At 39.9% G+C, this 18,739-nt stretch overlaps 1 protein-coding gene across 2 annotated transcripts in view; it reads right to left on the bottom strand.

Annotated features, from left to right (window-relative positions):
- The window catches only part of PIEZO2 (piezo type mechanosensitive ion channel component 2), a 490,353-nt gene that overhangs the window by 225,117 nt on the left and 246,497 nt on the right, over nucleotides 1-18,739 (bottom strand). For both annotated transcript variants that reach the window (XM_037806169.1, XM_037806170.1), the window contains exon 4: nucleotides 18,180-18,222. In XM_037806169.1, coding sequence (XP_037662097.1) covers nucleotides 18,180-18,222 — 43 coding nt within the window. The remainder of the gene's footprint in view (nucleotides 1-18,179; nucleotides 18,223-18,739) is intronic.

Raw genomic sequence — 18,739 nt, 5'->3', positions numbered from 1 at the left:
GTTAATGTAATTCCCTGATACATCCCAGAGTATTCAGGGCAACAAATAAAAAAAAAAAAAAGTATTTTGCTAAGTACCCTTGAGGCACTGGGGGAAAATAGGGAAATAATAAACTTTTCCACCTGTGGAATTTCTAATATTGTCTCAAGCATTAGAGACTCCCAATTTAATAAGCCAAGCCCTCAATCTTGGGGCTTCCCCTTAAGAAACTTATTCCTGCAAAGGAGAAGCTAAACTTACTTATAATTATGCCTAAGTGTCTCCCACAGAGAACCCCTTTTGTTGTTCAGATGTGGCCTGTATCTCTAAGCCAACTCTTCAAATAAATTCACTACTCTCCCCTCTACGTGGGACATGACTCCCAGAGGTGTATATCTCCCTACAACATGGAACATGACTCCTGGGGATGAGCCTTGCCCTGGCATTATGGGATTGAGAGAGTCTTCTTGACCAAAAAGGGGAAGAGAAAAGAAACAAAAATAAAGTTTTGGTGGCTGAGAGATTTCAAATGGAGTCAAGAGGTCATTGGAGGTTATTCTTACGCATTATATAAATATTTCTTTTACATTTCCAGTGTGTTAGAATAGCTAGGAGGAAATACCTGAAACTGTTGAATTGTAATCCAGTAGCCTTGATTCTTGACGATGATTGCATAACTATATAGCTTTTATCGTGTGACCATGTGATTGTGAAACTCTTGTGACTAACACTGCATTTATCCAGAGTATGGGCAGATGAGTAATAAAATAAAGACTAAAAAAAAAAATATATAAAAATAATGGGGTGGGGGATAAGGGGTATGTGGTGTTTTGGGTGTTCTTTTTTAATTTTTTTGGAGTAATGAAAATGCTCAAAAATTGATTGTGGCAGTAAATGCACAACTATATGATGATACTGTGAGCCACTGATTGTATACTTTAGATGGATTATATGGTGTGTGAGTGTATCTCAATAAAATTGCATTACAATTATTTGGTGGGACTGAATGTTCTGAAATGGCTATCTCATTTTACCATGCCATTTATCAAGCATTTCACCTAAATATTCTTTGAGTGTCTACTGAGCTCCAGGTGATGGAATGGCCCAATGGTTTCCTACCGATACACAGGTGTTTTAATGTAATGTCTGTAGATGTCCAATCCCTCTGATTCCTTACTAAGGAGAATTTCTCTAACAAAGAAAAAGGTTTGGTCCATGTTTCTTCATGGTTATTCTTGCCCCTGCAATCCCAATCATCTGTTGGCTTTCCCAGAGAGAAGGCATGTCCTCTCAGGCACTTTGCACACTGTTCCCCTCACTCTCATCCCAGCTGGTTCAGGAGAAAAGGGACAGTGATGCCCCAAGGCTGCTCAGCTCAAACCCCAGAGCCCCTGACAGGGCATCGTGCTTAGCCGGTTGCTCTCTTGGCTCGGCTTCAGTGCCTTTGGAGGCTTTGGTGGTAGCTAACTCTCAGGTTTGCTCATGGGGAAGGCGTATGTTCTCCTTGCCCACTGGTTGTATTTCTACCCCAAGCCTCTCACCAACAAGGGCAATTGTTTGGCTTCATCCCCGTAAAGGGAATTTGAACATTGTGTGGAAGGTTCAGAAAGCACACCAGCATTCCTGGGAAAAAAGGAAACAGACACTAATCACTCAGACCATGTATTCTGTTGCCAATAAATAGGTCAAAAGGAGCAACATTATTATCTCCCGCCATCTTTCTTCAAGAAGCTAAACACCTGTTGTCTAGAAAATGCCAGTGACCACTCAACTATCTGGGTCAGAGCCTGGGCAGCCAGCTCCCAGTTTCTGTGGATCAGGGTCCCCTTACACTCCTGCAAGGCAGCCCATATCCATTAGTGCACACATACAAAAATACTGGCAAAACACCGAAATCAAATTCAATCCAATACAGAATTAGACTATCTTTGTGGATTTCCAAATAAATATATAACTGGCCAGAACAAAAGCCAGAGAACTTTTTCAAACCCCAAAATCTCTCCTGATGACTAAGTGAAAACAATTTTCCCTCTGTGTATGGCAAACGGGTCAATGAACAGCATCTAGTATGAGCACTACTTCTCTATGCTATTGACCTGTTAATTGATTGTTGTTTTCCATTTGCTATGCAAACAACATCCTCTCAGATGCTTCATTGCTCACAAATTACCAGATCATGGTAGAAAGACATCGTGTTGGCTAACTACTTTTTTCTGTGTTTGTGCTTTTCATCACCAGCCTTCATCTCACATTTGAGGAGCAGGTTAATGATGGTTTGTTTCTGCTTACAGGCAGCTACGCCAAAAAGGGCAAGGGGAAAGTGTCCAGAATTGTTTGCTTCTCTGGTATGACCCTCAACATAATTTTGGTGGAAAAAAACCACAGAACTTCCTTTCAGGAGAAGGCAAGACACTCCTAATTCATTGGAGCAAGAGAATGATACAGTTTTGATTTTCAAATTCCAAGATCCTCAGATGGAACAATAAAAATAGTAAATATTACCTGGAATCAGTTCAGTCACTGCTTACTCTTTTAGCAATGATCACTGGTATGTTTGCTACTAGAATAATAGTAGTAAACTAAATGGTTTGTTTAGTTTCCAATAATTTTAAATGTATGTTTAAATATGTATGGATGACTTTTGAATTGCACCCTTAGGGTTAAAGGAAAAGATAATCCATGTTATCAACGAATTGTAGTTATTTTATACAATCCTTCTGGAAGAGGAATGACAACTCTTTGATACAATAAAATGCTTTGAACATTTTCTAAATTACTCTTGTCATAGGAAGTGATCCCTCCATTTCAAGGAAACACTTGGCCTCCATAAGCTTTCTCTGCTGTAGCATGCTATCCAGGTAGGCTGATACAAACTCTGCAAGCTCTCCTTAGCTATACAGCCAAAACACTTTTGAGATAAAATCCCAGCTTACAAATTGCCAATGAAATTCAATGCAATAAAACTCTTTATTTTGTACCTACTTTGTATAAGGAACTGTATTAAGCACAGTCACTGAACATAATAGAATGCTCTCTGCCCTTCCATGGGTGTTATCCGAAAGGTAAACCGTTGCTGGAGAGAAAGAATATATTAAACTATATACATAGAATGAAGGCAGGAAGGGGTCCAAAGACGCTTCAGGGCTTGGTGATAAAAGGGAGCGAGCCATAAGAAGGCACGGTTTGAGAAGCAAAGGGTATTCTAACAGAAATAGAGGTGGAGGATTGTAGGCTGAGTTCAGACTCCAATTACCAGGAACTTAAAGTTTGTGTAGAAAGAGCTAGTGAGAGAAGATGTGACCAGAAAGGTGGGTGGGGACTGCAGGAGGGAGGATTTGGATATTGGGTCGGGGACTTGAAAATTAATTCAGCAGTGGGTGAATTACTTCATTATAGCTGTGTGTAGATAAACATAATTTAGTTTTCTTGGAGAGGGGTATTGGAATAACAGTGGGTGGAGAAAATAAGGGGGTCACCACTCTACATTTCCTGGGAAAAGTAAGATGGGTTTAAACTTAAGGAATGAGAGCAGCAAGTGGGGAGAAAGGAGGAAGTGTGCATGGGAGCCATTTCAGAAGTAGAGAACAGTTTCTCTCAGAGATGCAAACCAGAGAGGCATAGGAGTGATGCCAAGAGTGAGGCCAAGAGGGAAAGAAAAGGATTCCACAGATGTATGAAGTCTGGGAGTCCACCTTCACCAAAGCTTCTCTGAGTCCTTCACCTCAAGGATGTGTTAAACTGAGGCCAAGAAAGGGAGTCACAGAGAACACAACAAAAGATATTTGGGCAGAATCACTGTTCTGTTACCTTTGAAGGTCCTCCTGACGTCTGCAGAAATTATCACAGGGGAGGATCCCTGGCTTTACACCCATAGAGACCTAATCTTGCCACTTGCTCTCTCTATAAAGATGTCACTTAAGCTCTTTGAATCTCTGTTCACACAACACCTATGTGAATGAAAGGACTAGGCTGTGGAAATGGCATAATCCTGAAATTGTGTGCTACTTTGGATATTTTGTGTAAATTTAGAAAGCTTGTGCTCAATTGTATGTGTGCAGGCATTTGCAGAAGTAGATCAGAAAAAAAGAGCTAGGATTGAATTGCTTTCACTTTGTTCAACTAGGATGATGCATTTCCCAGGATCTTTATGGAAAACTCAGAAAGTTCCTATGGAATCTGCCAAACGTAATCTACCCTTTTACCCAAGTGATGATGTCTTTGTTCCCAGCAAAGGTGTTTAACTGGCTGAGGTATGGAAAAGACATTTCAGAGTAGCTGGAGCTGGGACAGAGCCAATTTCAGGCTGGTCAGTAAGATACAGAACAACTAAGAAATATGAACCTTATTCTTGTGTCTATTAGCACAATTCTCCAAAACATTCCATTTTATAGACTCAACACCCAAATCATGCCTCCATATCAAGCAGCATGAATTTCCTGTCTGCTATTCATCATACTGTCTACACCAAGGCTTGAAATCTTTACATGATATATTACACGGATTATTTGTTTATGTCGCTAATGAAATCTAAATGGTCTGTGCCTATACCTCTAATTTTGGATAGAATAAGATGCCAAGCTAACCACAAGGGAAATCAAGTTTGCAGGTCAAGAATTCAGCATCCCCTGCAGACCTGACCTCTGTCATTCCTTAGCACAGAGACTGTTTATAATATTCATAATGATCTGAGCTAAGTAGAGAAGATGGAGATTACATGGGAGAGGAGCTTTTCTTTCAGCCATGTTTAGAAAGAAAGGGAAGAAGTTTTCATGATTACATCTGTTTTTTTTTTCCTAGAAGAAAAATAGATCTGTTCACCAAACACTTAATTAAGTGATGTCACTAGGCTTGAATAAAGGAAGGGTAAGTTAATTACTTAGTCTGTAGTTGGAAATCTGGAAAGTCAGTCTTAAGTGTAGCTCTCAGCAGCCTAAGAAGTGTAAATCATCCACTTTTATTAACACACTCACACACACACATGCTTGGACATTAATCTGTGGCCTTCAGTCTGTGTTTACAGTATACACAAGGTATTTTGACTGAACAAAGCAATCGGTGCATTCAATTAATTGCATGAGAAAAGTTTAATGCAAGTGATGATATAGTATCACCTCGACCTAAAAATCTGACGTAAGGTCTTCTTACTTTCCCTTGGAGTGTGTGGACGCTACAGGCACTTACTAAGTGCCTATCTCAAGAAGTAACGAGAGCTCTATATCTTACGGTGACAAGTTGCACTCATGACAATGAGAACCTAGGTTGGAATTACAGTCATATTACAGGTGTGTTTTGGCAGCCTGCACTTCATCTGGGCTAAAGATAAAACCATCAGTTGATCCTTGTCAAAGCATGGCAGTGTTCTCTAACAGTGCCTGATGACCACGATGCTGATCAATTCATTTTGACCCCAAATGTTGGTTACTCCCTTGGCCAGGCAGGGGATATCAGGATGTGGACCTGGACAAGTTCCCAGACTCATCAGGAATGGCAACTGGGGGGTGCAAGTGCTTCCACTCCTGCCTCCACACCCAGGGCAGGCAGCACTCCAGCCAGACTGCAGCATTTTTTGTTTTTTCGTTTTTACTTATTTATTTTTGCCTAGAACCCTTTTCAGTTGAGGGCTCCAGCCAGTCACAACCAACGTATGAGTTCTGTGGACACGTGCTTATGGAAAACCATCTTAGTGCTTACTCAGTCCTGTGCTTGGTAATTGGTTTAAAATAAAATTTTGAAAGGAAAGAAGAAAGGGAGAAGGGGGAAGGAAACATTTATTTGAAAACAAAACAAAACAAAACAAATTCCATCAGTGCCAAGGAAGATGTTAGTGTGTGCACATCACCCTCATCTAAGACAACTGAATTCTGTGACTTTAATAAAAAAGCTCAGCAAATGTCAAAGAATGACGGTGGGACACGGGAAGACTTCAACCGATCTGATTCTCTGGTGTTTTTCCAAACTTGCCTCATTGTATCAAGACAAAAGTGGTCTAGACCTTTGCTTTACTTTCTAAGGGGAGTATAGCAATGGGATTACTGCCCAAATCCCCACAATGAAGTGCTCCTCTTTGAGCCACTATGTTCTCTATTTAGCTTTTCTAGGAGGTGACATTAAGAGTGAAGGAAAACAGAGTCCAAGCTGGTAATTGCCACTGTGGCCTCAGCCAAGAGAGCAGGTTGGATGGGGGTGTACTCCAGTGCACACCCTCTGGGGTGATTGCGGCGAGAGGCCCCTGCCCTGAGCCTCAGTTCAAGGTCTGTGAACTGGTCTGATGACAGCCACTTCAGAGTGGTGTGAAGTTTAATGAGAACATGCAGGCGTGACACTTCCGACAGTGCTTGCTTGAATATTATTATTGTCTTACTGCTAACATCCTCTGTATTAAATGGTGGCTAAGCAAATTCACCATCTCATTAAACATATTAAAGGCAAACTCAGCTCTGGATTTCGACCAGATCCTGATAAAAATCACATTTTTGGCTCCTTGGCTTAATCTCTTGGTGTCTCAGTGTAGCCATGTAGCCAGATGTGAAAAGTCCTCAGAGCTTCTTGAATGGCATAAATGTAATGACCCATTTGCTTCTAGATAATTGAAGGGGAAAAAGGGAACATTTGTAGAGTTTATCACTTGAGAAAGAAATATGAGGTCTGCCTGAAAAAAACAGAGATTTTTCAATGAGGTTCATGGACCATGGTGTGAATCCCATGAAATTACATGTAGAATTTTCTATTTATGTGAGTGCATACCTTTTTTCTAGAAAGCACATCTATTATTTTCACTAGATTCCCTAGGGATCTGTGATAACTCCCCCACCTCTGTCCCCAAGATAAGTTATGAACCAACAACTTCTAAAGGTCCATAATATTATAAATGATATTATTTTGTATTTTTATAGACTAAATCCATACTAAAGATAAAATCAGAATCTGAGCTTTTCAGTTTAGTATTCATTAATACAGTTTAGCCTTGATATCTTAATTCAGGTCCTCCAAACATCAGACCCTGAGAAGAGAGCTTGAGAAGTCCTCCTGGAGGCACAAGTGAGAAAATGGGAAGGTTAGTGATAGGAATCAGAGAGAAGGCAATAGTGTGTTGTAAAGCAGGTTTCTGCTGTAAAGGAGCTCCTGGGAAGCTTCTGCAGAACCCTATGGTGTGTGCCTTGCATTGTCCATGGGGTGACTGGGGAAGCTGGAGCTATTATCCACTTACTTCTCTTGCTCATCGATGCTACTGGGGCTGCAATCCCAAACCCTCCAGGCTGTCCTGCTTGGGTGTAGAACCAGCTTCCCTAGTGCTGGACAAAGCCTTCCAGCAGAGAAGGAGAGATGCACGCATGCAACCAATTGACGGTGACCCATTCCAGAACATTCCAGAATCCTTCTTCTCCCTCACATCCCACATCTAATTATTCACCAAGTTGTGACTTCTAATTTCACTTCATAAAACATGTCTGGCGCACATCACCTCTTACCTCAGTTGAGATATTTACAACCAACCTCCTGACCTCCGTTCTCCTGTAACCCATCTCTAGTCTACACTGCTACCCAAGTGATATGTCTAGAAGCCTAAGTTCCATTTCTAACCAAGTCTTTCTTTAGCTTTATACCCTTAGCTCCCAGGGCTAGCAGATAAGATCCAAACTTTTTGCCACTGCCTATAAACTATTTCCTTTTGTGGTCTTCACCAGTTCTCATTTTCAATCTCTGACCATTTGTGGCCCTGCGCCTCATCTCTAGCTGGTCTGCCAGGAGAAGTCCAAGGCAATCGTGTCCCTGAAATCAGGGGATCCTGAAATCAGGTTTTCTCAGATTAACTCCCTCCCCAACTATGCAGCCAGGGCTCACCTCAACTCCCCACCCACAACATTGACTTTACTCACTTCTACTTCTCTACCACATATATAATTATAATGGTACCTGGCAAATGTAGCTGTTCACAACACATTTTTGGAATGATTGAACTAAACAGTAGCATGCAACTTGCTATATTATATTTTATGTTTATCTGTTTATATCCTTCCATAAGACCAAAACCATGTCTTTTTTTTTTTTTCCTCTCCTGAATAGTTATCACAGTGGGTGCTCATCAGGTGCTTATGTTCACCAAACATAATAAATACCAGCATGGAGGCTTGTGAATGAGAAGGGAGGGGCACATATAAATTCATTCACATCTTCCTTTTGAATGGCTCCATCTGTGTGATCTGGAGTTAAATATGCAACCTGTCTGATTCTACAGTGATTGATTATAAAAGTTAGCAGATGTGCCTGACCACTGCCCTGTGACTTAGGATCAGTCTATGAGGCAGTTTGCTCCTTGGTGCACAGACCACAGACTGGGCCACGTGACCTGTCTGAGCCAATGAAAGTGCACAGACCTCGAATGGGGCCATGTGACCTGCTGGAGCCAATGAAAGTGCACAGACGTCAGATGGGCCATGTGACCTGCCTGAGCCAATGAAAGTGAGCAGAAGGGGGTGTCATACGCTCCTCCTGGCAGCAGGAGAGGCAGAGCCATAAGAAAGGGTCTTTTCTTAACTTGAGTCCGAAAGGAAGAAGGGATTTGGTGAAGAGCAAGAAGTAGACTTTGGCTTTGGAGGTTACTGAGATTTGTGGTCATGAGTTACCCCAGCATAACCCAGCAGAATCCGACTCCAGAATGTTGTGAGGATTCAATAAATCATATAAGCAGTACACTTAACAGAGCAGTCAGCACACAATAGGTTTTAAACACATCTTACTTCCATTCCCCAGTCATGTTCACTTGAAACTCTTAAATCGGGCATAGTACGGGACACAAAGTAGATGTTTGAAAAAATCTTCCAACCAAAAATGCATTTTTTTTTCTGCTGCTTATTTCTTGAATATAAACTGCTTTGAAAAAACTTTATATCATAATTGCAAAACAGTCTGCAAAACTTTCCAGAAGTGGTTTATACACAGTCTGAAGTGATTAAAGAACTTAGAAGCCCCATCTTTCAAGAAGCCAACACAAGAACAAGGTAAATCCTTTAGTTAAGAACTGTGGATTGTGTACCTCTATATGCCAAGTACTGTTGGCTTATGAAGCTACCAGGTTAACAACCAGTTACTAAATCCCAACTAAGATGACCTGGTCTTCCCTCATAGACCACAAGATTATACTAATGATATGTGAGTTGAGTTTAATGTTTTTTTTTCCTTTCTGTATATTTCTCAGAGAAGCAATACAACAAAGGACCTGTCTTGGAGCTAAATGAATAGATATTCAAATTATATATTTTATTCTACAGAATTATAACCTTAACTTTAAAACTTCAGGAAACTACAGCAGTAATTTTAGAAATCAATATATTTGTTTCTATCACCATTGCTGGTTTTCATTGAGCCATCTCATTTCTTGAGTATAAGGTTTCCATAAACAAAAATATATCATAAAACCTTCCTTGGGGTCTGCTATTCCACTATTTCTCAACATTTTTCATAGTATTACATGAAACTTAATTTCTATGGGACAGTCCATGACTTATATGCTAAGTTATAGGATAAAAAAAAATTTTTAATTCAGCCTTAAATTTCCCAAGGAATCTATTCATTCTACAAAGAAAAACACCAATAGACTTATATTTAATGACAAAGGCAGATTCCATGAAAATAGGTCAAGAGAGCAAAGAAACACTAATATTTATTTAAAAGGCCTTCTGTTTGTTTCTCAAACATTAACAAAATGCCTAGCATTTGCCAGTCCCTTGGCCAGCACTAGGGGTTTCAAGATGGCAAGAATATTTCCTGCTGTCAGGCAGCACAGAGTCAAGGGTAAGACACAAAAATCATTGTTGGGGATTGAACAAAAGACAAGTTCAAGTCTTAATCTGCCTTTTTGTGGGTGGGAACCCATCTGTATGTAGGGTCTTTTGAAGATATTAGTTGAAGTGTGGCCACATTGAATCAGGGTGGGTCTTAATCAGTCTTTCTGGAGGCCTTTTAAAGAGAAGAAATGTGGACACAGTCAGTCAGAGAAAGCCATACAAAGAAGCCCAAAGTCAAGAAGAAGCCAGGGAGGAGAGAGAGAGATGGCCAGTGGACACTAGACCACCATCACCAGAGCACTACTGACCCTGGGAGAAAGCACGGCCTTGCCAACATCTTGGTTTTGGACCACAGCCTTCAAAACAGTGAGCCAAAAAACGCTGATTGTTTGAGCCAACCCATTGTGCGGTATTTGCCGAAGCAGCTCTTACGCATGTGTAAGCCTATAAGCATGGCTCGTTGCTCTATATTAAAAGAAATGATAGGATATGATGGAGAGAAAGGGGCTGCTCACACTGATGCTGGAGGTTTGTGGGGTAAAGGGAAGATTCTGGGAGGATCTGGGATCAGGCATGAACAACTGAAGTGTCCTGAGGGAACCCCAAGGTGGGATGAGGGAAGCCAGGGAAACCAGGTACAAAGACTGATGCTTGCTGAGCCCTTCCCTGATTATGCTGCAGCAGAAGCAGATGCTCACTCATTTTCTCATGTAACAGTTACCGCTACCTCTGTGAACACAACCGGCATGGTCCTCCCCCAATGGAACTCTGAATCTTTCTTAGCACCTAATGGTGCTCTGAATCTTTCTTAGCACCTAATGGTGCTCTGAACCTTTCTTAGCACCTAAATGGCACTCTGAATTTTATTCGGCAGGGGGAGTTACCAGAGCCAAGCTCAGACCAAGAGCATTAGACTTGGTAGCTTGAGAAGAGAGATTTGGGAATACTCCCTTGTGGATCTGATGGTCAGAGGAATTGAGCAATTTTTCACACCGTCAGGTCCTTCTCCTTGGCATCCTCAGAAGCCCACTGTTTGATAAGCAGTCTCCAACCAAATTCCCAGGGACTTCCCTATCAGAGGGCCATCATTTATTCAGCCTATGTCATTTATTCATCCTGGGGCTTTGATGCACCAGGGCACCAGGGTATTAAAACTGTCTCTTCCTGACACCTCAAGGACTCCACAGTCCAAAGGAGGAGGAGCCCAGGAAAAAGTTTTCAGTTCTGCCTGTCCAGTAATGAAAAAAGAATATAAACATGATCAAAGAAGGGCCTGGGAATAAGCCATAAGGAAAGGCTTCACAGAAGCAATGGCACCTCAGAGGTGAAGTTTCCCCATGGCATCGATGCAAGGGGAAGAGTGGTACAGGCAGCAAGCTGGGAAATGCCATGGGGCAACCCCCAAAAGAAAGCCATGCCCTTTGCATTACGTCTACATTGGAAAAAGAACTCTGAGAATAGTTGTGTTTCTGCAAAGTAGGCTATTTTCTCCATGATTTATGTTTTCAGATGTTCTTTGTAGGGCCCACATATTTCATTCCACAATCCAAGTAAAGCATTAAGTAAAATCATGCAGAATCATCTAAATAATAATGTAATCTGAAGGGCTGTGTCAATGATATAAATGTGTTCAGAATAACTTCTTTGCTTTTTTAGTGAAAGTGGGTGAGCGATCAGTAAAAGATAGTTATTTAAAAATAGACAGCAATAAATTCTCCCAGAAAGCAGAAACTTTCATTTCTGCTGGAAGATTACTATGCATGAGCATATTTACTTAATGAAATATATTTTTCCTATGGAAAGTGCAGTTTTGGAAGGAAAAGGCCCCATTTAGGCCTTTGTCAGACTTCACTGTAGCATGTAGTCCTGGTGCTTCCTAACATCCCCCTTGTCATTTCCTTCTTGGAATCATGGATTAGAATGCAGCCAAGTGGCTGGCTCTGGGCAGAGAACTGCAAGCTTCAATGACACATGCCACTTCCACGTGGAAACACTGAAGAGCCAGTGTGCAATTCTCAAGCTGTCTTTACATGCCTAAGCAAACCCGGGAGCATCATGTCAAGACAGAGCCAGAAGACTGAAGCAGACCAGAGTGCCACCCATGGAGGACAGCTGCCTTGTGGTGTTGTCTGATCTCCTCACCAGATTCTGCATGAGTGAGACTTGAGCCTTGGCTGTAAGAAGCCACTGAGAATTTGTGTGTTTTTTATTATGAAGCTACCCTCACTAAAACACTCATTTAGAACATGCAGAGCCTCAAGGAATCTCTTCTGTAGCTGTCACCCTTGCAGTTCCAGAAGTTGGGGGCAGAACAGAAGATACAGGAGTCCATGTCACAGCATTGTCCGCCTCTATCACAACACAGTCCTACAATGAAGTCCTAAAATAAAGACCTGATATTCCACGGGGTGGGGGAAAGAGGAGTGAATATTTGCAAGGTGAACAAGACCTATCATCATGAATTCAGCCACATAAACTGGGACAGTGTATATTTATTCTGAGACAAGGTACCTCACCACAATTTTCAGCAACAGAGAGGTTGACCGCCGTCTTGTACCTCCACGCTGCTCTGTTACCGCAAGGCGGGCATGTGGGGCCAAGCCCTGGCAGCTTCCCCATCAAGGATAATTTGCACAGCAGAGGACATCTTTGCTTTCTTACTCTTGAAGACAGCTTTGAAGCATTAGCTGACTCAGTAACTTCTTTACTCTTAGATGTGGCCACTTAAAAATAAAATCTGCCGGCAAGCAAAGCGATAGGCAAACTTCAAAGAAGGACACAGCAACGAAAGGATCAATATCTCTTACAATTACTCTAAAGAACCAGATAGGCTCATTTGAGATATAATTGGAATTTCTTTTAAGAGAAAAAGCAGGTTAAGCTTGAGAAAAAAAAGAAGCAAAGCCATAATTAACAGTTTAGCCTGACAAAACTAGTCCTTGCAACTCTAAATGCACAATCACTCCAAGGGATCCATATCCCTTCTATATTTTAAGACACTTTATATAATGTAGAAAATGCTGTCTGCCCTTAGATGAGAAAACATGGGGTGACGTGGGAAAGCATGGGATTGCATTTTAAGACACCATCTTAAGATGGGGTGATGTGGGAAAGCGTGGGATGGCATTTTAAGACAGCATCTTAAAATAAGAATGATCATCAGTTTTCTCAGTGGACCAGGATAAATACTGGAAAGCAATGAGTGGGACTACAGTTCAAAAATAAAGCATACCTCTTGATATATTCCTTAACAACATTTTTATTCACACATCTATTTAGAAGCATAACAATTATAGGAAGGCATCGTATTATGAAATTGATATGACCTGGCTTTATTCAAAATATTCATAACGTGAGAACAGCAAGCAAAGCTTGTGACTTAAGACTGTGTCTACAGGACTTACTGGGCAAGGAAAAATAAAACAACACAAAATGAAAGAAAATGGTAATTTGAGAATTAAGTGTAGTAAAGTGAAAAAGCGCTATCTCTGGAACCCAGCAGACCTGGATCCGAATGCAGGGCAATATGAATGGCTCTGACTTTATGAGTAGACAACTTAAATTTCTTTGAGTTTCTTTACCTGTGTAGTGGCAACCACAGTTTATGGTAGAGATTGGCAAATGATAGCTGTATGCCAAACCCTGCCAGCCTCCTATTTTGTAAATAAAGTTTTATTGGGATACAGCTGTACCCCTTGTCTATGGCTGCCTTCTGCTAGAAAGGCAGAGTCGAGTGGTTGCATCATAGATCATATGACCTGCAAAGTCAAAATGGTTACTAGCTGGTCCTTTACAGTGGAAGTTTACAACTCCTGGCCTCCGGGGTGGTTGTAAGAACTAGAAGTGATTTAATAAGGTGCTTGGCACATGGTAGCTGTTCTCATTAGATTATCATTCAAATAAGCCAAAGGTGAAGGCCCTGTAAGCTGGGAAGAAAATGCAGATTCAATTGCCTAGTCCTGTCAATCAGTGAATCCTTAACCATTCTAGAAGTTCTTGCTCAAAGTGCTTCACTTAAGAGAAAACAGATCTTAACCAGTTCTTCACTCTATGGAAAAATGACCCAAGATATATGCAAATTAAAAGGACACTGAGATGCCTTGCACCTATTAGATTGGCAGAACTCTCAAGTTTGATAGCATGCCCTTTTGACGAAGCTCTGGGGAAACAGTCACTCTCATGCATTGCTGGTGGAAGTGAAAATTGTTGGTACTCTATGGAGGGAACTTTGGTAATATTTAGCAAAATTCCACATGAATTCATCTTTTGACTGTGCTTGGGATTCTATCCCTATGATATCTGGCAAAAACACAAGTATTTACAAAGTAATTATGACAGCATCAAAAGACTATAAAGAGCCTAAAAGTCCATCCATAGGTTGAATGGATTATATTGTATCAACTGGAAACGAAGAAGTCAAAGCAGCTAATCTGCGACCCATGTTTCCCTGATTACTAAAGGGACACCAAGTGGGGGGCAGAAGGTAGGTGACCTGGTTTAATCTTTTTGTAAACACAGTAACTAGACCTCTGGACAAAGAGATGAATGATTTTGCTAGGGAGAGGGTCCTCATCTACGGACTGCTTCAAGCAGAACAACCCTGGTTTAGGATGGTTACCATAAACAAATCTTCCATCCATAGATTTACGAGGCAGGACTCCCTAGAGAAAGTCACACGAGCTATTGAAATCTCTTGGGTATAAAACTGGGGATATTGCCAAACTTAAATGTTCCTTGCTATGTGAGGTGACCTGCAAACCTCACTAGAAACCTCACTTTTCACTCTGGTCTGGAAAGCATGGATCTGATGTGGAAAAGGAGGACCTGGGTTAGGTCCTGGAATAGCCTGGATCTCTCCCTGGGTCACACGTGCCCCTTGATCACTTGCATCCTTGAAATCATTAGTAAAGCTTAATACTGATTTGAGAGTCTAACCTTTTGTGTTAGCTCATCCACATAAAGGAAGACCGTCTGCAGGTTAATGGAATAAATATCTATATACACTTAGGTAGAATGATCTCCAGGATATACTCTTCAGGAGAAGAAAAAAAAGTGCAGAATAGCATATAATATGCCACTCTTCGTGCAAGAATAGAGCAAGGATTATATATATAATGATCTTATATATTTATGCTTATATTTGCAAAATAAACATTGGGAGGTTAAATCAAAAACTAATGAAAATGATGACTATCAGTAGATGGGAGGGAACAGGGCACAAGGGAAAGGGATGGTAGTGAGATTTTTTGAAGAAACTTTGATATATAATTTGAACTTGGAAGCACATAAATGTTTATATATTCAAAAATTAAATTAAATCAAAAGGAAAAATATCTCTTGAAATTAAAAAGATTCTGAAACAAATGAACCAAGTTATATTTAAAATTTGAGCTATGACCACATAGAGAGAGAGAAAATACTTCAAGCTACTTTAGTTCTCAGTCTTTTATTTGTACCTCCTTAATGGAATATAAAACAAGGACAGAGCTGAAAAATTTTAAAACTTCACTAATCTCTTTGATTAGTGGTAATATTAGTATTAATAGCATTTTTAAACATGTTATATATATGTTAAGATGAAACAAATAAGTGTAATGTTGTTAAGAACCAAGATTTTCAGTGATAAAATAAATACAAATGTAAAATCAGAAAAGTTAAATAAAAAAGTCTGTAAGGCTACATTTGAATTAGATATACTGTATAACCCAGGATTTATTTTTCTTAAAAAAAAAATGGTGTTTCCTAGCTCCATCAATTGAAGAGGCCCAGAAGCAGTGACACCTCATAATTCATAAGCACCCCCAGTCTCTGGATTACAGTTTAAAATACCATTCCCCATATGGAAAAATGGCGGATTCCACGTCTAGAATACTAGAGAAGCTCGGTACAGCTAGATGTGCTAGAACATAGAAACCATAAGAGATAATGGGGCTGTGTCAAAGGGCGAGAATTCAGCATGAAGTTGTTCCCAGTTTGAGAACCCAAAAGAGCAACTACAAATTGAATATTTTAAGAATTGAATTCGTAATATACTTAAAACCAGAGAAAGGTAAACCAATAAAAGTCACTGATTGTCCCTGAAAATACTGAAGGTACCAACTCCTGAAATTGAAAATTGTTAATCAAGGAAAATAATTAGGCATTTTTTCCTGCCTTTTGGTACAAATTGTATTAAGGATAAGCAAAGAGCCCCCAAACTAAGGGAAAATTCATCTTGAAGAAGGCTTCCTGTTGATGAATGTGGTAGAAGGGATAGAAATTTAAAAATCACGATTTTGCAACCTCCTATCAAACACTTGATCCCGATGATGATCATGGATGGACGAAACCATTTCCTGGAGGGTTTGTGTGATGTCATGAACTCGGGGACAGTTTCAGCCCTACCGAAAGTGTACCTCCTGGTGTGACAAAATATGAAGTAAGAGGGCTCCCTTCCAGCCTTGCAGGCATCCTGTGGAAGTGCCTCACCACACCTTTAAAACTAGCTTGAGCATACATGAAGCAGAGGGAAAAAACAGCGAGATAAATAGCACCTCAGAGAAGCAAACGGACACATCCAGAATGAGAGATATTCTACAGGACAACTGACTTGGCTTCTTCAGCAGCCAAGGGGGTGAAAACAAATGAAATGAAGCAGGAAAAAGAGTTGCGAGGACAGATCTAAATAAGGAGGCTTGAGAGATGTAACAACACAATGGAATGCGGGGGCTTTGGTCACAGGCTGATTCAAACCAATATCTGTAAAATGACATTTAAGAGGCAATCAGGAAATTAAAATATAGATTATTAGAGGAAGCTAAGGACTTATTATTTGTATTAGGCATGAAAACAGCATTATGGTTATAGAAGAAAGTGTCCATTTTTTTACGGAGATGTATATTGACCTAAGTAGGGGCAAAATGACATGATGTCTGAGATTTTCTTTAAAATATTTCAGAAAAAAAAAATACAGGAAGCAAATGTGGCAAAATTTTGTTGAAGCTGGGTGATAGATACGTGATATTCATTTCACGATTCTTTCCACTTCTATATATGCCTGAAATTTTTGGTTATACAGAAGGAGAAATAAGAGAAAGAGGCCTTACAGGGGAGAAGACCATTTGAAGACAGAGGCAAGAGTGGAGTTCAGTTACCACAAGGCAAGGAGCACCAGGAATTGCCAGAAACTACCAGAAGCTAGGAGAGGTAAGAAGGATCCTCTCCAAGAGCCATCAGAGAGGACAAGCCCCAGCTGATACCTTGATTTCAGACTTCTAGCTTCCAGAACTATGGGAGAAGGAAGGAAGGAAGGAAGGAGAGAGGGAGGAAGGGAGGGAGGGAGAAGGAAAAGGAAGGGAGGGAGGGAGGAGGGAAAGAGAAAGAAAGAAAAGGAAAGATGCTTTGGGAAAAAAATTCACATTGAAATGAAGCTGTGCATGATTAAGCCAACCTCTCCCAATATCCTTAAGAACTATGAGAACTTACTGTGAGACCTAAAAGTGATTTTGCTGGTAGGAGAGAAACTGTATGCAGAAAAAGAAATAAATGTTTAAGTCAATTAAAAAATGATAAAGGAAGTTCTGTCACACTGAGCCTGGTAACAAACTATTGCTACTGGGGAAATAATGCATTTTAACGGATTTTATTTCTTCCATACGTTCTAAGTACTTTTTCAGTTTGGTCAATATACAGAAAAACAAAACAAACAAACAAACAAAAAAACACATTTTCAATATGATGAAAAGAACTAGTCAAAATCTAATTTAGAGTAAAAAAAAGTTTAAAATTGCTTTTCTCTCTTTGAATAACTATATTTATATTGAAAGTTCAATATAAGCCCCCAACGCTCCTGGGAGAGAACTACCCAAGATGCTGGCCATTAAATTACAGGGGAGAGTTGGTTACTGGCTTTTTTGACTCTGCCTTGACATCTTTTGATGTTATAATGATTCAGTTAATTTGTTTTCTTTGGGGGAGATGCTGGTATAGAAATGCTTTTAGCTAACAGTGACATGATCTCAGCTTTCATTTATGGCTAATAAGATCTAAGGATTTTAATAATTGGGAAAATATCAATATAAATATAACATTTCCATACTAAAACCACAGAACTAACATGACATAGGAGGTGAATGAAAATAAGGGATGGTTAACTCTAGTTATAAGCAGTCCTGGCTATTTCCTCTAATTAAACAACTTACCTTTTACACTGTTTTATAGTTTATAAAACATTTTCACATCAATTGCCCCATTTAATCTCTGTGTAAATCAGCTCTATTTTACAAAGAGGTTCAGAGGAACAAAATGGTTTGCTCGAGGTCACGCTATTACTGAAATGGTGGTGGCAAGACCATTGATTTAGAAAGCTCCATTAATTACATTGAATAAAATCAGATATTAGTAGCTAAAAGCGGAGATGTGCTAAACACTGCTTACCTTTCAAAGCCAATCTGCCGAAATGTCTTTTCCCACGTTGAGCCTAGAAGAGAAGACACAAAATTAGTGCACGTCAAGCATCCAGATGACTTCATTCTGCTTTTGCATATCCATCTAGATATTTAGTATTACACTTAGGTGGATTACTTGGTTTTTCCTCAAATGCATCACTCTCTACCTCTGGCTCCCAATGGGACTTTTTAGAGAATATTCCACATAAGGATGTTAGAGCATACAACCTGCAAGGAGATGTTTTCTCTGGTAAATCAGAAGGCCGTTACAATAATTTCCAAAAATCTAAATGTGTCTGGCACAGAATAATATGAATAAAATGCTCCTTTCAAAAATAAAAAATAATGAAAGAGCCTATTGTAAGTTGTACATTCTAAAATTCAACTTTTAATTTTGTGTAACCTATTGAAAGCTAGAATACACTCCAAGGTTCCAGCTCATATATAATGCCTTAATTTTTGTCAATACTGAAGCACAGCACTAACATTTCCTTTTTTTCTTGTTTGTTTTTTTTTTTTTTTGTAAGCCAAAAATATTTTCAATCAGAA

Source organism: Choloepus didactylus, chromosome 16, assembly GCF_015220235.1.
Source record: "Choloepus didactylus isolate mChoDid1 chromosome 16, mChoDid1.pri, whole genome shotgun sequence".
Classification (NCBI taxonomy): Eukaryota; Metazoa; Chordata; class Mammalia; order Pilosa; family Megalonychidae; genus Choloepus; species Choloepus didactylus.
This window is presented reverse-complemented; position numbering and strand designations above follow the sequence as displayed.